The sequence below is a fragment of the Dipodomys ordii genome, unplaced genomic scaffold (genome assembly GCF_000151885.1).
Source record: "Dipodomys ordii isolate 6190 unplaced genomic scaffold, Dord_2.0 Scaffold4, whole genome shotgun sequence".
Lineage (NCBI taxonomy): Eukaryota > Metazoa > Chordata > Mammalia > Rodentia > Heteromyidae > Dipodomys > Dipodomys ordii.
The window spans coordinates 5873673-5893710 of NW_012267220.1; the positions used below are offsets into that span (position 1 = coordinate 5873673).

At 38.0% G+C, this 20038-nt stretch overlaps 1 protein-coding gene across 1 annotated transcript in view; it reads right to left on the bottom strand.

Moving 5' to 3' along the window:
• Positions 1-8557: 8557 nt before the first annotated feature.
• The window catches only part of Aadat (aminoadipate aminotransferase), a 28950-nt gene continuing 17469 nt past the window's right edge, over positions 8558-20038 (bottom strand). Inside the window, exons 9-13 of the mRNA XM_013026105.1 lie at positions 16582-16643; positions 15483-15547; positions 14341-14444; positions 9903-10004; positions 8558-8963 (exon numbers count right to left, since the gene is read on the bottom strand). Coding sequence (XP_012881559.1) covers positions 8922-8963; positions 9903-10004; positions 14341-14444; positions 15483-15547; positions 16582-16643 — 375 coding nt within the window. The 3' untranslated portion in view covers positions 8558-8921. The remainder of the gene's footprint in view (positions 8964-9902; positions 10005-14340; positions 14445-15482; positions 15548-16581; positions 16644-20038) is intronic.

The following is a 20038-nucleotide window of genomic DNA, read 5'->3' on the forward strand; positions in this document are numbered from 1 at the left end:
ATTTGAAGCCAGCCTAGGCAGGAAAGTCTATGAGACTCATCTCCAAGTAACCACTGAAAGCTGGAAGTGGAGCTGTGGCACAAGTGGTAGAGTGCTAGCCTTGAACAAAAAGTCTCAGAGATAACACTCAGGCCCTGAGTTTAAGTTCAGGACTGGCACAAAAATTTTTGAGATTTTCAGAGGATGAATGTATTATCACACAAATCTCTGACGGAAAAGCAAATTATTAAATACTTTATTTTGAAAATCAACACTTACATATGCTCTCCTCCTTACCAGGACTTGAATAGTCTAAACATTGTAATTTTACCTAATATGCAGAAATATGTCTTGTAGATGAGTTCAGTTAATATATAAACAGCAAAAAGTTATATTTGTGTAGTTAATTGAATGAACAGGTTTAGTCAGATTAAATCCAGGAGCTAGTATAATTAAGTAATATTACTTTCCAATTCCTTCAATAGATGAGTTCTAGTTTTTAGAATTTTAAAAATAATTTTATAATTATATCAGAGTCAATTGTAGACTGCAAACTTTTCAAGAATTCATCTTGAGGCAAGACTGCCACCTGCTGGTAATAGTTGGATGCTTCACTGTGCATTTCAATTTTTTTCCATTCACTATAGTAGCAAAGGAAGCAATACTATTTGCTGCTAGTCTACAGACAACACTTGAGATTTGTGAGGTTGTCAAACTATACTAGAGCTTGGAAAGTCTAACAGTTGGCATTCCCACAAAACTTCATGTTTATTATTTCCTCTTCATTAATAGCAAATTCATGGCTGCATATCTTATTAATCTGGTGTAGGGACTGAGTTTGATTCGGCAGGCTCTTTAGTTTTGGGCAGTCGTGAGCCTAGCATACGCCTGCAGGTGAGAGATGGGTAGAAGTGGAGCTGTGGCTCACGTGGTAGAGTGTTGAACTTACTGCATTCTTGCTATTCCCAACCAACTGGGATACACACATTATGGTCATGCCATGTTCTGCTGAGACCCCTGCATGAATCTGCATTCCACTCCTTTGGCTGCCCCTGAGCCCAGCCCTGGGGTCATCCATCCTTCAAGCTATTCTTAGCAACTTCTGAAAGTATCTTAGCCTTGCACTGTGACATGGGGACACGAATTTGAACACCAGCTCTCGATTACCTGTGTGGCAATCTCTCCAAACCTTCTTCCTCCTCTTTGTCCTCCCTCTCCTTCCCCTGCTCCTCCTCTTCCTCCTTCTTCTTCTCTGTCTTTCTCTCTCATTCCTCCCTTTTTTTTCCTTTAGCAGTACTGGAGATTTAACTCAGGGCCTTGCACTTGATCCACATCTCCTGCGTGCTAAAATTACAGGCATGGGCTGCCATACCTGGCCCAGAAACTGTGTCTTCATTTGTAAAGTGGGGCTAAGAATTTTGCTTCCATTTGTGTTGCTCATTCAATCAGATAACACATGCAAAACTTTAGCTTTGTTATTGTTATTTGTGATCCTTAGAAGATTCTATTATGACCTTCCTCTCAGTGGTTAGAAGATTCATCAGGAAAGGACAAATGAGTTATCTATATTGACAAATCCTTTCTTTCTTTCTATCTTTCTTTCTTTCTTTCTTTCCTTCCTTCCTTCCTTCCTACCTTCCTTCCTTCCTTCCTTCCTTCTTTCTTTTTTTTCTTTCATTTTTCCTTATTTTTGTTGGTTGTAGGGGGCTTGAACTCTGGGCCTGGGCGCTGTCCCTCAGTTCTTCAGCTCAAGGCGAGCACTCTACCACTTGAGCCACAGCGCCACTTCCAGTTTTCTGGTGGCTTATTGGAGATAAGAGTCTCACGAGACTTTCTTGTCTGGGTTGGCTTTGAACTGTGATCCTCAGATCTCAGCCTTCTTAGTAGCTAGGATTACAGGCATGAGCCACCAGCACCAGGCACAAATCCATTTCTTAATCCTTGTGTCTTCTTTTGAATACTTTGAAGACTTCCTTTATTGGCAAGCAGAACTTTCAATTCTTAGAAAATAGAAACCATCCAAAGCCTGAAGAGATGCCCCTCAGGATCTTTGTTAATGCTTCTCCAGCCTTGCTTGTTTGTAAATTGTCTTTGCTTATTAAACTTAACTCTGTGTATGCTAGAAAAGATGATGATAATGGTGATGATGATGATAATGGTGATGATGATGATAATGATGATGATGATGATTTTAGTTTGCAAGAGCAAGTGAGACAATTAGTGAAATAACATTAAATAAGTGCACCTAAATGTAGCTGTGGGAGAGGCAGTAGAATACAAAATCAGGAAGAGTCCTTATCCAGAAGGGCAAAAGTGTTGTCACTGTTTGCTTCCTAATTTGAGCCAATTGTGCTCTGATATTTACCATGTCATATTTGGATTTCCCAAGTTCATTTGTTTTTACTTAATGATCGTCCAGAAATCAAGAGTGTGCATTTTCTCTCATTTGCCTTCTCTCTTCAGGAGAGCTGATCCATGTGTATTGGCTGCATGGATGTATATTTGGATGTAAATGCAGATTTGTCTACCAGGCTGGCTTCAAATCTGGATCCTAAGACCTCAACCTCTTGTGTAGCTAGGAGTTTAAGTTTGAGCCACTGGGACCCAGCTAAATACCTGATTCTTTATGGCCTCTTACTCTCTCTAGAACTATTAAGTGTGTGGAGCCTATAAAAGTTTAAGTAAATGTGAGTTTTGCCGGGCTTACCTCCCAGTAGCCAGTGAAACTTAACGCACTCAAGGACGCTTTTCAATTGTGGAGGATGTAATTAAACAAGACTTAGAATTCCATGTACTAATCTTGTGACCATCTAATCCTACCAGTTAAAGAACGAAGCAGAAAAGTTGGAACATCTGTTGAAGATTTATAAGCAATTAATAAAATTGTGATGCTGAGGTTTTCTATGGTTTCAAAGCTAGTACTGGTGGTTTTAGTAGGTTGTGGTCTAATGGGTCCACAGATTCAAGATGGTGCACCCGGATGGAACTATATTCTTTTAAAAAGTAACATATTATGGAGAAGATCAGATAACTATCATGGCACAACCAGACCCTGTGCAAACCCATGAACATAGCCCATTCAAGAAGAAAACCCCCCACAAAAACCTAAGAAAGGAAACAGATACCTGATGTTGAGGAATTTGTATATGGAACAGGATTTGAATCAGTTAACTCTTTTTTGAGTCCTACTTCCTAGTAGACAACCAAAGGGCTGATTGTCCAAGTAGCAACCTGTGCAGAAATATTTTTTGCTTACCCTATTCAACATGTTTAGAACTTAGGAAAAACTGCCCACCTCTTATATTTACTTTACCTTGCCCAACCTCTTTCTTCATTTACCCCTCATCTCTAACCCTAAGACTCTGTTGAAAGAATAAGATAAAACTAAATAATTATTTGTACATCATTATGTATTCATATACGCATACATGTACACACATACATAGAGCAAAAGCAGAACAATTTTGGAGAAAGTCTTACAGGGGAATCAAAATCTCTTTTGTAGAATTACTTTTTGAGATTGAATGTACTCAAGGAGAAAGCAATCTTTAGTGAATACTTCTCTTTCTTTCTTTTTGTGTGTATGAGGCTTGAACTCAGGGCCTAGGTGCTGTCCCTGAGCTCTTTTGCTCAAGGCTAGTTCTCTACCAGTTTTTGGTGGTTACTTGGACATAAGAGTCTCATGAGGACTTTTCAGCCTGGACTGGCTTGGAACCGTGATCCTCAAATCTCAGCCTCCTGAGTAGCTAAGATTACAGGTGTGAGGCACCAGTGCCCAGCTAGTAAATACCAAATGATTCCTATTTCGGTATCTGAAAGGAAGTACATATTCCTGGCTAGAATAATTATTTCTTCGTTCCACTTAAAGCTGAAAAAATGGTCCCATGCCTGAAAAAATATTTAGCAAGACCTAAAACCTATAGAGCTGCCTCTATTGACTATTGACCACAAGAAAGTTGAGTCATAACAAAAATGCATTTGAAAAGATATGCAAATTATGAACAAATCCATCCCGGGGGCATTGAAGATGAAGCCTTGAATATTCCTCAAAGGAAGCAGAACTTATCAAGATAGAGTCATGGTAATGACGGAAGGAACACAGATGACCCAGTCTACCGATGCCTACCAAAATATTTCAACTGTTTATTTGATTAACTAATGTTACCTGAATAGCCACATCTGTTCATGATCCTGGATCAGTTATGAAAACTTAAATCATAAATTGCTGGTTCCAACAAGCAGATTCCTGGATGATGAATAAAGTAATACCCAAGCTGTGATATTTCAGATTATTGTTGATCAAATAATTAATATTTGAAATTACTACCATGCGGCAAGGAATGAGTTTAAGTGACAGATATGGTTAAGCTGAAGCGGTCTTCTCCATTCTCTGTTTTATACACTCAGATTAGTCCAGGACAAACTTAAGGGAGGGACAGAAAAATAAAAACAGTACATTCCAAGGGGTAGATGACAAAAAAAAAAATCAGGAAGTATTTAAGCAGTTTCAGTGAGGAATCCAGGAATTTCCTAGGATAAGCACGTACAGGGATTCTGTCTTTTGGCAGGAATTCATACAAAGGTCAAACGTAATCCCATGTCTTTAGGATAAACAACTACACAACCGTGGTTTTCCACCAGTTTCATTCATATTTCAAGCACACTGTCAGATCTCCTGCACCTCGTCACAATCCACACAATTCAAGCACACTGTCAGATCTCCTGCACCTCGTCACAATCCACACAATTCAAGCACACTGTCAGATCTCCTGCACCTCGTCACAATCCACACAATGCCCTAGCATTCCCACAAAAATAGTATATACACATATGTGTGTGTATAGTGTTGGATGTCTTAGGAATTTAAGACTTACCAGATATATTGGCATAAAAGAACTAACAATGAGTAATTAAATAGCAAATGATTCTCTGAATCCAAGTGGCTCAGTGGGAGACCTTTGCTCAACCTCTTTTGTATTCCTGTTGAGAAAGACAGTCCTATTTGTTTGCTTGTACTTGGAAAAGTCCATAGTACACCTGCACTGCCAGCCTACAAGGGCTCAATGAAATCCCTTCTTACTTTTCCCCGGAAATTTCAGTTTCTTTGAAATTCTTCCATCATTCAGCACAAAGATAATCTAGTATGTATACTATGTACTATATGTATGTGTGTGTATATATACATATATATGTAAATATATACATTTATATATGTGTAAATATATATATATATACTACTGGGCAGCAGTCTTGTCTTTGGCAAAGAGTTGCACATAAATGTCACAATGTTTTGACAGACTTCAGTTTTCTTTTAAAAAAACGTATTGTAAAGGTGATATATAGAGGGGTTACAGTTACATAAGTCAGGTATTGAGTACATAAAACAAAAAAAGTCCACAAAAAGCAAAATAAAAATCTTCTTGTTTCCATTTCTTGGAGTTCATTTTGATAAGCATCATTTTATAGGATCATGTGCCCATAGCTATTGAGTCCTTGTGATCTTCTCCTAAGAATATCCTCCTTTGGACTCAATGTGTGAATGTTTAGAGTCCTGTTTAATTTGTCGGACTTTACTTTTCAAGAGAGAAGGTTCACGGCTTAGAATGTGACCTGAATTCCGAAGGATTTTGCCTCTCACTTTAGAGGACAAAAATCGGTCAGTTTTTTTTATCTTGGCCTGCAACCAAAAGGCATTTAAGAAGTTTTCACCGACGGACTACAGATCCTGAATCTCCAATTTTTCTCTAAAGAACTTACCATTATTGTGAATTTATTAGAAATGCAGCTTCCGAAACTTTTATTTGGCAAGAGCCTCGTGACCAGGCTTCAATTAAACCACCCTGGCCTACCACAGCTCTCCGTTTCATATGTGGCTAAGCCTTCTACCTTGTTTGTATCTCAGTGTGACAAAACAGAGACTTGGAGTGCTTACTGAGAACACAGGGTGAACTGCAGCCTCTCCGCAGCCTTAATAGCTGAGTCATGGCCTGGTAGTAGCAGAACAACAACCTGCTGCACTGAGCTCTCATGTGAGTTGTTTTTAGGAAATGAGCTTTATTTCTAAATCTCACATGCTGTGCAAGGACTATTCAATTCCAGCCAACTCACCATTTTTCCAGCAAGTAGATGAATAAAAATCAATATTCTTTTTCTCCTAGCATTTATCTACAATGTGAGACTTTACGTCGTAACACTGATACCTTAGCAGAGTGATCACAATTGTGTGATAAGATCAGAAATAGTGGCAGCAGAAATGGACCTGTGAAGCACTCCACCGCATCATCGGAAGTGAATGCTTCGTGTTAAACGCAGATGGGGCTCATGTTGAGGCAAAATATCAGGCAGGTTCCACTATGACATCCAAAATGAGGCTATGGGGATGTGAAGTCTTCCCCACTAAGATCAGTTCAACCTCAGAGCCTGCTGCTGCTCCTGAGAGGAAGCGTTAATCAATGCACGTGTAAGTGTATTCTACATGCTTCTAGTGGGATCCTTATAAAGAACAGACTCCAAGTCCATCAGCTTCTTTCTGTGTCATATTATCATCATAAAATGAAAGCCTCTACCTATAAAACGAATGCTGCACATTAAGGAAATGGCCCTGGCAGATTTTCATGCTAGTTAGCTAGGGCTAAAACTAGAAAAACCTGTGATTTGAGCCAGGTGCCAATGGCTCACAACTGTGATCCTAGCTCCGCAGGAGGCTGAGATCTGAGGATTTTGGTGCCAGGCCAGCTAAGGCAGGGTAGTCTGTAAGACTGTTTCTTGTTTTTAAATTTTATGTTTTAATTATGTTTCAAAAAATTGTTATTGTCAAGTATGGAGGGAGGGGTTACAGTTATACAAGTCGGGTAATGAGTACATCTCTTTCTGAACAGTTCACCTCTTCCCTTTTTTTCCTCCCAATCCCCTCCCCCACAAGTTGCATAGTTCATTTTCCATATCGTGTCTAGTGACTATCACTGCGGCATTTGTTTAGTCTCTGCCTCACCCTTTCTCTGCCCCTCCTGACGCTCCCAAGGGAGATAAACTTACATACAAGACACAAGGTACAGAAATAAAAAATAGCGACAAAGGCGAAAAAAGAAACAACCCCCCTCCAAGACAAAAAGCAAAATAGAAAAATACCTCATTTCCATTTCCTGGAGTTCATTTAAACATTTTTTAAAACATTTTATTGTGTTGTAAAGATGCTGTGCAGAGGGGTTGCAGTTACATGAGTGAGGTAATGAGTGCATTTCTTGTCGAGCATTGTTGCCCCTCCTTTGTTGTTCTTCCACTATCCCTTCCCTCCCCCACCTTCAATAAACATTTTATATGATCGCATTCACATAATTATTGAGCTCACCGGTTGAAGTTTTTGCTCAAGAATTTTAGCTATTGGAAGATTCAATATCTCATCCAGATGCCAGGAAGATAATTATGATGGAGCTGTTCCTATACACTAGAGATGGAATAAATAATGATACAAATTTCTGTGCTCCCTGAGGAACCCAGAATCTTGAAACCCTGGATCTTGAAACAGCAAAAATCCGCAGTGTACGTATGTATGTGATTAGGGATGTAGGAAATGTGAGCTGACTCTAGGGGGAGGGAACAGATAGAATAGGGGTGTTTGGGTGAGGGGAGGGATGACTGGATAAGAAGCAGTGGACACTTAGGAAAATATGTTAAATTGTAACCTCTTTGTACAATCTTTTTGTTGTTGTTCCTCATGGGGCTTGACCTCAGGGCCTGTGTGCTGTCCCTGAACTTTTTCCACACAAGGCTAGCACCAGTGGCTCCTGCCCGTAATCCTAGCTACAAAGGAAACTGAGAGCTGAGGATTGAGGTTAGAAGCCAGCCAGGGCAGAAAAGTCCCTGTGAGATTCATATCTCCAATTAACCACTCAAAACCTCCAAGTGGCTCTGTGGCTCAAAGTGGTACAGAGCTAGCCTTGAGCAAAAGAGCTCAGAGACAGTGCCCAGGCCCAGAGTCCAAGCTAACAGCAATACAGAGCTTTTACAATAGACTATCATCATGAGCTTGTGCTATTTTAGATATGTGAAGAATATGTCATCGTAAATTACATAATATTATGTGACTTGTAATATGTAATATGTAAATGAAAGTATAAATTTGTCTAAGCCCACAGTCTCCCCTCCTTGCTTGGATGAACAGCTATGATACCTTCTGGTTGTTCAGAATTTCATTTTAAATGGATTTCTGCAAAATAAAATAATGTCTATGGTACTCTTACTAAAAAAATATTTGTAATGGTCAAATGATAACTTTTTGCAGTAGACTATCATTATGTTTCCTTAAAAATAGAAAAATTGCTGCGTACTGGCAGCTTGCACTTGTAATCCTAGCTACTCGGGAGGCTGAGATCTGAGGATTGTGGTTCGAAGTTAGCCCAGGCAGGAAAGTAAGTGAGACTCTTATTTCTAATAAACCACCAGAAAACCAGAAATGTTGCTGTGGCTCAAGTAGTAGAGTATTAGCTGAGCAAAATTGCTCAGGGACAGTGCGGAGGCCCTGAGTTCAAAGCCTCAGGACTGATCAAAAAAAAAGAAAAGAAAAGAAAAAAATTACATATTATGTACTATTTTCAACTTTTATTTTTGAAAATGATATAATGTAAAATGTTAGTTTTAAAGCATATTAATATGATATTCTATAGCAATTACAGTGTTCTACACAGTAAAATCCAAGCTAAAATTTTTTTTGCAGGTTGAATACTAATCAAAAGGCCTATGTGAATTATAAATACATGCTGACAATCTGATGGAGTAAAAGGAACTTTAAAAGTTTTCCAGTTAAACTATTATACATACATTGATATTGTAAATTCAACAGAAATCAAGCTATTAAGTTCAACATTAATGACCAATTCTTCTGGCTAAGGCACAGAAATAATTTATTTGGAAAATCAACAAGTGCTGTGATAAGTTTGATTTCTTCATAAACATTCTTTTATAAGTTGGGCTAATTTCTGGAAGGCCTAAAATAGAAAAGAGATATGAAGTGGTGAAATTAGGGTGATTCCTATGAAAAGTCTGTCTGTCCTAACTTTAGAAACTTTAGAAGCAGAGTATTTATTGGAGGTTGAGATAAGGCAATGAGAAGTCACATCTGACACCAGCTTTATCTGGGGAGGGTGCCATCCATGGCTACTAAATATATGGATATAAACACATCAGATTTCCAGGATTCTTTTATGGGTTCACATGATGATAGCTTTCTGTTTGATCCACAGCACAAATTATTTTATATTTTCATATAATCTCTTACTTGCAAATGTATTTCATACAATTTTAATTTCCCAAGTCTATCCACATATAAAAGGAGGGAGAAATTATGAAAATCATTTTTAATAACAGAGGAGAGCAAGTAAGAGAAAGAACCCACCAAAAAAGGTCCACCTCCCAGATTAAGTGTCAGCTCTTCTGAAGGTTAATGGCACTGGTCAAATTATAGTTTTGGAGTTCCAGATGCACAATCTTTAGGATCTTGGGTTTTTTTTTTCTTTTGCCTTTTACTATTTTGGTGAAAGCGGAGCTGTGATTAATTTAAAAATATTTGACCCATTCTGATGCTTTTTCTTCAAAGAAAGGGATTGAAGCTATCATGAACTCATAGTTTCCATTCATGTTGATTTCATGAAGAAAGGAAAGAAGCTTTCCCCTATAACAATTTGGTTCCATAAGTTCTGAAAAGTTATTCAGAAAGACAACAGATTTTTAAAACTCCAGCTTAGCCTCTACTAGTCTACAGAAGTCTAGCAGTAAACGAACTGGGAACGTATAATGGGAATTCTTGACTGCTCCACAAATATCTGACCTCCAGAAACCCAAGAAAACATTAACTAATTTTGGTAGCATGCAAAGTGAGCACATGGCACTAAACATCAGAACTGAGAGCGAGTGTTCGTGGTACTCACGATGTCCATTTCTTCTGCAGACACTAAAGAGAAGCAGGCTCGGAAGTATGGACTAGGCCTCGTGCTCTCTACATAGAAATCACTTCCGGAAACCAGTAAGATCTAGGAGAGGTTGAGGAAAGACAATAGTATTACTGCAACAACAACAACAACAACAACAAACAGCAAAAAGAAAACACGGGCAGGCTCCATATCAGAGTGCCTGATATCACAGTGCTGAAGGACATTGAATTGGAAGGAAGTTGAAGAAATCACCAAAGGAAAACAAACTAATTGCTATGAAAATACAAAACTAAATGCGTAGAAACTAAAAAAATGTTTACTATAAACATGCCTGGAAGAAGTAGAGCACTTGCCGAGCAATGGGTCCAATCCCTAGTACAAGAAAGCAAGAAAGCCAGAAAGCAAGGAAGCAAGGAAGCAAGGAAGGAAGGAAGGAAAGAAGAAAGGAAGGAAGGAGAAAAGGAAATGAAAAGAAAGGAAAGAAAAAGAAGGAAAGGAAGGAAACAAAAGAAAAACAGTAAAATTGAATTTTGAGTTGTAAAAAAGGACAGCTTATTCAAAAACAGAAATGGTAATACACACAGATAAATGTCTAACACAACTAGAATGTAATATAAATTCAGACAGTGAGATATACCATTTCAAGTTTATCAAATTTGAAAATATGATTTTTCCCCACTGTGTTGCATTAAATTGTAGTATATGCAACATGTACATATTATATACATTTTATTACAATATTCATTACATTTCCACACTTGTGTACAATGTATCTCAATCAATCTCAACCCTTCTATCACTCTCCCTTTCCTCTTATCCTCTTCAGTGTTTTATTATTCTATTTTCATGCATGAAAAGTACCTACTTGGACCATATTCCTCTTCATTTACTCTTCTTGTTGGCCTAGCTTCTTGCAGCTAGTAAATATCTCTTGGGTACATATCTCTTACATTTGAAACTATTCTTAAGCTGACAACTAAAGATAAGTTGGTGTTAGCAAGTGGGGAACATATATTGGAGAGAATATAGATGTTCTGAGATGGGAAGAAAATGATACCAAAAGAAGGTAAACTTTTTTTAAATGCATAAAATGAGGGAATAAATAACTAAGCATGTTGAGAAAGTGTGAGGACACTAGCTGCCCTTCTTGATGAGCACCGTGCTAGGCACACTTGACTGGACACTCCATGCTCTCTTCATCTCTGCGTTTACAGACATACTTTATTCCCTAGCTTCCTCCCTTTCCTTCCCCTCTCCCTTCCTCCCTCCCTCCTTTTTTGTCTTCTCTTTAGTGGGAACGGAATTTAGGACCTTATGCATGCTAAACACATGTTCTGCCACTGAGCTACACCTCCAGCAACCCTAGCCTCTTTCTGTTGATATGTGGCCATGTGAATGAATCCTAAAAGGTGTGAGCCAAAGTAGGGAAAGTGACTTCTAGGCCTGGCCCATGGACCTGTTCCTGTGTATTATCGACCCTGGAAGGAAGGAACCAATGTCCCCGAGTTACTGGTGGGGCACATGTGTCAGCAGGTCATGGTTTTGATATTATTTACTTATTTATTTATTTTTGCCAGTCCTGGGGCTTGAACTCAGGGCCTGGGCACTGTCCCTGAACTTCTTTTACTCAAGGCTAGCACTCTACCATTTGAGCCACAGCACCACTTCTGGCTTTTTTGTTTGTTTGTTTATGTAGTACTGAGGAATTGAATCCAGAGCTTCCTGCATGCTAGGCAAGCACCCTACCACTAAGCCACATTTCCAGCCCATTTTTCTATTTTTAAAATCAGCACGTTAGTTGTACCAAGGGACTTCACGGTGCTATTTCCAAACATGCATATAATGTACTTTGATCAAACTCACCCTGTTGTTTCCTTTTTCTTATTCTCCCTCCCATGGCTTTGAATTTGATTTGAGTCAGAAATAAACTGTTGTGTCAAGTCTCTGAGATTCTGGAGTTTATCTTTCATAGCAATTAGTGTTAGGCCAATGTAAGCATGATCTTAAGTAGTGTCTACTAAAATAAGATGGATTGGTAGTGAAGCAATCTGGGGCCCTCAGGACAAATTTCAAGGTAGAATATGTGTTTCCTTGTTCTAATTAACATCATATAAACACCATTATTTTTCCCATAATAGTAGAGAAGTTGGGATATACTAGAAACAAAAACATCTGTGAAAGAAGGAGGGGAGTAATCTCTTTCCAAGATGTACAAAATCTAGGCTAAGATAATGAAGATGAAAATAATACAGAACAGGTAAAGAACACACGTCCTAGGCTGGAAGCCAGTGCCTCATGCCTGTAATCCTAGCTATTCAGGAGGCTGAGATCTGAGGATCAAGGTTCAGAGCTAGCCCAGACAGGAAAGTCTGTGAGACTATTATCTCCAATAACCTACCAAAAGGCTGGAAATGGAGATGTGGTTCAAGTAGTAGAGTGCTAGTCTTGAGCAAAAGAAGCTCAGGGATAGTGTGCTGAATTCAAGCCCCAGGACTGGTGTGTGTGTGTGTGTACGCGCGCGCGCGCACACACACACACACACACACACACACAAAGTATAGCAGAATATGGGAAAGAAAGAAAGAGATAGAGAAAAAAGTACACTAAGAAATTAAGTCTATAGTACTTACTTCAAAGATACATACAAATAGCCAAAAGTTTTGATGATATAGCATTAAGAAGAAAAGATCAGGTTTATTTATTATATCTAAAAGTGCTTATTTGTACCATGTGATTTTTTTTGTTGCTTTGTATGTCCCTCTCCCATGGTATAACCCCTGTTTTCACTGTATTTGATGTTGGTATAATTTGGGGAGCAGAAGGGAAAAAACTAATTGTTTAAATAGGGATACAGGTAGATCCATTGCAACAATGAGATGTACAAGATGCTAGGTTGAAAAACGAACTTTACAGTTTAGGCGTGTGTGGGGGATGTAGTTGTGGAGATGGGAAGGAAGGGATGGTAGGGGAAAAACAAAGGAGGAGGCAACAATGCTTGATAAGAAATGTACTCATTACCACCTTGCTCATGTAACTTTAAATCCTCTGTACAGTATTTTCACAATAAAAAACCTATTAAAAATGTATTTACTTGAGATCAGTCAGTTGGATATATATTTTAAGTACCTATTCTGTGCTACTACTGGGATTAGAATAATGAGCAAGCATGAATCTGTTCTCAAGTGAGATAGAATCATAGAGAATAATAGCTTTGCTTTGGTCAGTCTGTATCTAGAGCTAATCTTGAGCTGGTCTTTTATGTACTAGCAGGGTCTCTGACCCTTGTCAGTCTACTCTGTACTTATTGCCTCAAGATAAAAGTGATTCTCGAAATAGATCTCAGTATTTGCAAAGAGTAACTGACAAGCACCTATGGAATTAATTAAGAAAGAAAAGGAAATTTATTTGGTAAACTGGTAAGCTTACACAGAAAACTTTCATTTAGAAATTTAACTTAATCAATGCCCACAAATGAGATCTAAGTAGATTTATGATTTAAGTATAGAAGGAGAGGATAAAAACTCTATATGAGCTAATTTTCAGTGAAGAAAGACTCAACAAAATATAAACTTTCTGTGTGGTTTTAGTCCTGTAAAATAACTGCATAGCCAAAATACTAGAACATTATAAAATGTATCTAGAAAATCCAACACAGATGGCCCACGAAATCTGGTAGTGAAATGATGGCTATTTAAAAACATTTCATTATGCTTTTATGCATTTTCCAAATGTCTTCCTGTGAGTATGCCTTCATAATGAAGATAAAATCTATTTTAAATCCTACGATCTGATGATTATTGAGGAACTACTACATGCCAGGAATTTGTCTAAGTGATCAACATATACAACTAATTTGATCAACATAGGAGCCAAATTTTCAAAAATAAAGCACAGGAGTAGAGTGGGTAAATTACATACAGTCTCATGCCCAGTATAAGGTGGAGGTAGGCTAAAACTCAAGGAATGTGGCTCCAGAGACTTCTCTTAGCCACAAATCTCATCATTTGCTGAGATAAATAATAATATCGCCAACAATTTAGACCACCTGAATAGCTACAAAACTCAAACAATTCTTACAGTTTTAGTAAGGAGAAAGCATACCCAGCACTCAAACATTCTGAGTTGTGAGGTGGGCAATAAAATGATCTTTTTATTTATTATTATTATTTTGCCAGTCCTAGGGCTTGAACTCAGGGCCTGGGCACTGTCCCTGAGCTTCTTTTGCTCAAAGCTAGCACTCTATCACTTGAGCTACAGCACCACTTCCAGCCTTTTCTGTTTATATGGTAGTGAGGAGTTGAACCCAGGGCTTCATGGATGCTAGGCAGCACTCTACCACTAAGCCACATTCCTAGCCCCGATCTTTTTATTTTTATTAAAATAAAAATTACTTTTTTCTTTAGATCTCCTCTTCCCACCCGCTTCCTGGTTTTACCTCCTTCTCGATGGCTTTTTCAGTCAACTGTTTTGCATCAGGAATGCCTTTAATTTTAATCCATAAAAACATTCCAGCCTTGGGAATATGCCATTCTGCCAAACCTATAAACAAAAATGGAGAATAAATACCTTTTGAACTTATTTCTAGTGCCACGAAACACATTGTTCCAAGATGTAGATGTGGTGATTATAAGCTAGTACTTTCCCCAAAGTTCCTTCAGTGATAATACTAAAAAAATAATAAGGCTTAAACATGCTCTGGGAATTGATGGCAATAACGGATGCTCTAAGTTTATTTTAGAGTCAGTGTGGAGGTAAGAGGGAGAAAATAACTCCCGTGTCCATATTTACACCTATTGCCAGTCTGCACAGAGGATAAGAGAGCCTGTCTTTTTGTTTTGTTTTACTTTTTCCCTTTTCTGGAGAGGATTTTGCTAGTCTGAAACTCACAATCTTCCTGCCTCAATCTAAGTATGGAATTACAGTCCTGTAGACCTAGGAATATGTTTCAATTGGAAGATGATGTCTCAACTCTTTGGAATCTTCTTGGGTTTCAATAAATTTGGTCAACAATGTCATAGTTTAGGAGATAAATGGATTTTTTTTTTTTTTTGGTCAGTTGTGGGGCTTGAACTCTGGTCTTGGGCACTGTCCATGCGCTATTCAGCTCAAGGCGAGCACTTTACCACTTAAGCCACAGCGCCACTTCTACCACTTTTCTGGTGATTAATTGGAGATAAGAGTCTCATGGACTTTCCTGCCCGGGCTGGCTTTGAACCATGATCCTCAGATCTCAGCCTCCTGAGTAGCTAGGATTATAGGCATGAGCCACCGGTGCCCAGCTTGGATTCATTTTTAAAATGAGAATGTAATTAATTATGAAAATTAATCCAAACAAGTTACTGATTTCTAGACTCCTCAGTTTCTTGTAGAGTCATACATTTCTTCAGCAGATGGCTGAGAGGTAAAATTGTGTCAGGGTTGGTGGGATGTTGCTTCTGAGGTCATTTGTAGGACACTGTGGCAAGCACTTCTGGGGAACGGTGTCTTTGCCACCAGGGCTGTTAAATAATATATGTTGATGGTCACCCACTAACACAGGTATGTTGTTCATTGTAGAGACAGATGTTTGCCACTCACCGCTTAACCACTTATCTGCAGCTGCCACGATCTCATCCCTCTTTCTCCTGTAAAATTCGATAGTTCTGGAAGAAGGACACAAGGACAAGCATGGGGTCAGAACCTTCACTTCAGAATCAGCAAGTCTCTAGGGCCCAGGCTACATATCTTTGTTTTCTATCTTGCTTAAAATGTTGAATGATGGATTACAGAATAGAGTGTATTTCTGTGACTTGTCAAGTATTATAACACATCTATATTGTATATATAATATTTATTTTATTTTCAGATCCGGGGGCTTGAGCTCTTGGCCTTGGCACTGTCCCTGGGCTCCTTTCGCTCAAAGCTAGCACTCTACCACTTCTGGTAGAGTGCCACTTCTGGCTTTTTCCATGATTAATTAGAGATAAGAGTCTCATGGACTTCCTGCCCAGGTTGACAGTGTACTGTGATCCTCAGGTCTTAGCCTCCTGAGTAGCTAGGATTACAGGTGTGAGCCACTGGTGCCTGGCTAATAATGAACTTTTACCATGTGTTCTCCTTAATAGTGGAAAACTTGAAGAAAGGAAATTAAAGGAAAAATAAGTCCATCTCTGTAAAATATAGAATTAGCAGGATCAATTTTTATATTCACTTGTCACAAAATGTCATTTTCAGAGTTTCTTATTTTTAAACGGCTATTTTAACCACATTTAAATAACTAACTGGACAATTCACACCATTATATTAAGTAAATTTTATTTTTATCCATCTATACCTGAGCCAATTCCTATGACATGTCTTCCTGACAGTGAGTAGATGATTAAGCAGAATATTTATATGTATAAGGAGTCTATCCTCTAAGTCAGTGGTTCCTAACATGTTGAGAATTTCAGCTTAGCATAGGTGTGAGTGGATATTGTTTTCTTGCCATACCATGAATACTCCTGAGAAGGTTTTCTAGGTAAAGAGCTACTAAAACAAACTTTTGATTTCTAATAGATGTTTCCATTGTCTATCTTGGAATACTCAAAAATAAATAATAATAATGATAATAATTTACACCAATATTCTGTGTTCGCTACACTTTGGTCATGGGTTTCTGTTTTGCTAATAGACATTATAACAAATGACTCCATACCTGTGTACATGAGCCCAGAAACCTTCTTCTCCCCATTGGTGTAGAAGCTGTGATACCATGAACTAAAAGAGAAAATAATTACAATGCCTTGGTTCAGTCGTAAAAGTGTTTGCTTGTCAAAAGTAAAACAAAATGTGTCAGCCTCTGCAAAAATACATACACAGAAACAGGCTTGCATCATTAGTGGTTTATAATACATATTCATAAGCATGAAAACAACAGTACTAAAAAATAACAAATGTTTATATAGTACTTGTTATGTGTTAGGTGTTATCTCAATACATTAATAGATTGGGCTATTTGATTCTTCATAATAACCTAAATATTAGCCAGGTTATTTCTGTTTTACTGATACTGAAATCAAGATACAAAGGTTAATTTTCCCAATGTAAATCAACTTGTCACAGAGCTTGGATTCCAAAAAGATATCCTTATCCATGATATTGATTATTAGACTCTAGTACCTAGGTACATTAAAAATCAATCCAGGATGAGGTGATAGCTAAGCAGCTATTCTACCATTGAACTATATACCCAGCCCTAAAATAAAATATATGGCAGGTATATAAAGTCCTATCATATATTTAGATATTTTCTGTGTCAAATGAAAGCTCTAAATGTCACAAATATGGAACTTTTTGTTGATAGCATATAAAAAGCATGAGACATGCTTCGAACTTGCTAAAATATAGGGACATATACTAACCACAATATCAAACAAGTATCTGATAAGATACCTGCTTTTCTATTAATTTGAGTTCTTCCATAGCCATTATATCCATGAAAATCTGATTCCCAATACTGTAACCATTTTCTTTTTTTTTTTGGGTCCGGTTGTGGGGCCTGAACTCTGGGCCTGGGTGCTGTCCCTCAGCTCTTCAGCTTAAGGCTAGAGCTCTACCCCTTGAGCCACAGCACCACTTCTGGCTTTTTTGTTTGTTTGTTTATGTAGTACTGAGGAATTGAATCCAGAGCTTCCTGCATGCTAGGCAAGCACCCTACCACTAAGCCACATTTCCAGCCCATTTTTCTATTTTTAAAATCAGCACGTTAGTTGTACCAAGGGACTTCACGGTGCTATTTCCAAACATGCATATAATGTACTTTGATCAAACTCACCCTGTTGTTTCCTTTTTCTTATTCTCCCTCCCATGGCTTTGAATTTGATTTGAGTCAGAAATAAACTGTTGTGTCAAGTCTCTGAGATTCTGGAGTTTATCTTTCATAGCAATTAGTGTTAGGCCAATGTAAGCATGATCTTAAGTAGTGTCTACTAAAATAAGATGGATTGGTAGTGAAGCAATCTGGGGCCCTCAGGACAAATTTCAAGGTAGAATATGTGTTTCCTTGTTCTAATTAACATCATATAAACACCATTATTTTTCCCATAATAGTAGAGAAGTTGGGATATACTAGAAACAAAAACATCTGTGAAAGAAGGAGGGGAGTAATCTCTTTCCAAGATGTACAAAATCTAGGCTAAGATAATGAAGATGAAAATAATACAGAACAGGTAAAGAACACACGTCCTAGGCTGGAAGCCAGTGCCTCATGCCTGTAATCCTAGCTATTCAGGAGGCTGAGATCTGAGGATCAAGGTTCAGAGCTAGCCCAGACAGGAAAGTCTGTGAGACTATTATCTCCAATAACCTACCAAAAGGCTGGAAATGGAGATGTGGTTCAAGTAGTAGAGTGCTAGTCTTGAGCAAAAGAAGCTCAGGGATAGTGTGCTGAATTCAAGCCCCAGGACTGGTGTGTGTGTGTGTGTACGCGCGCGCGCGCACACACACACACACACACACACACACAAAGTATAGCAGAATATGGGAAAGAAAGAAAGAGATAGAGAAAAAAGTACACTAAGAAATTAAGTCTATAGTACTTACTTCAAAGATACATACAAATAGCCAAAAGTTTTGATGATATAGCATTAAGAAGAAAAGATCAGGTTTATTTATTATATCTAAAAGTGCTTATTTGTACCATGTGATTTTTTTTGTTGCTTTGTATGTCCCTCTCCCATGGTATAACCCCTGTTTTCACTGTATTTGATGTTGGTATAATTTGGGGAGCAGAAGGGAAAAAACTAATTGTTTAAATAGGGATACAGGTAGATCCATTGCAACAATGAGATGTACAAGATGCTAGGTTGAAAAACGAACTTTACAGTTTAGGCGTGTGTGGGGGATGTAGTTGTGGAGATGGGAAGGAAGGGATGGTAGGGGAAAAACAAAGGAGGAGGCAACAATGCTTGATAAGAAATGTACTCATTACCACCTTGCTCATGTAACTTTAAATCCTCTGTACAGTATTTTCACAATAAAAAACCTATTAAAAATGTACTTACTTGAGATCAGTCAGTTGGATATATATTTTAAGTACCTATTCTGTGCTACTACTGGGATTAGAATAATGAGCAAGCATGAATCTGTTCTCAAGTGAGATAGAATCATAGAGAATAATAGCTTTGCTTTGGTCAGTCTGTATCTAGAGCTAATCTTGAGCTGGTCTTTTATGTACTAGCAGGGTCTCTGACCCTTGTCAGTCTACTCTGTACTTATTGCCTCAAGATAAAAGTGATTCTCGAAATAGATCTCAGTATTTGCAAAGAGTAACTGACAAGCACCTATGGAATTAATTAAGAAAGAAAAGGAAATTTATTTGGTAAACTGGTAAGCTTACACAGAAAACTTTCATTTAGAAATTTAACTTAATCAATGCCCACAAATGAGATCTAAGTAGATTTATGATTTAAGTATAGAAGGAGAGGATAAAAACTCTATATGAGCTAATTTTCAGTGAAGAAAGACTCAACAAAATATAAACTTTCTGTGTGGTTTTAGTCCTGTAAAATAACTGCATAGCCAAAATACTAGAACATTATAAAATGTATCTAGAAAATCCAACACAGATGGCCCACGAAATCTGGTAGTGAAATGATGGCTATTTAAAAACATTTCATTATGCTTTTATGCATTTTCCAAATGTCTTCCTGTGAGTATGCCTTCATAATGAAGATAAAATCTATTTTAAATCCTACGATCTGATGATTATTGAGGAACTACTACATGCCAGGAATTTGTCTAAGTGATCAACATATACAACTAATTTGATCAACATAGGAGCCAAATTTTCAAAAATAAAGCACAGGAGTAGAGTGGGTAAATTACATACAGTCTCATGCCCAGTATAAGGTGGAGGTAGGCTAAAACTCAAGGAATGTGGCTCCAGAGACTTCTCTTAGCCACAAATCTCATCATTTGCTGAGATAAATAATAATATCGCCAACAATTTAGACCACCTGAATAGCTACAAAACTCAAACAATTCTTACAGTTTTAGTAAGGAGAAAGCATACCCAGCACTCAAACATTCTGAGTTGTGAGGTGGGCAATAAAATGATCTTTTTATTTATTATTATTATTTTGCCAGTCCTAGGGCTTGAACTCAGGGCCTGG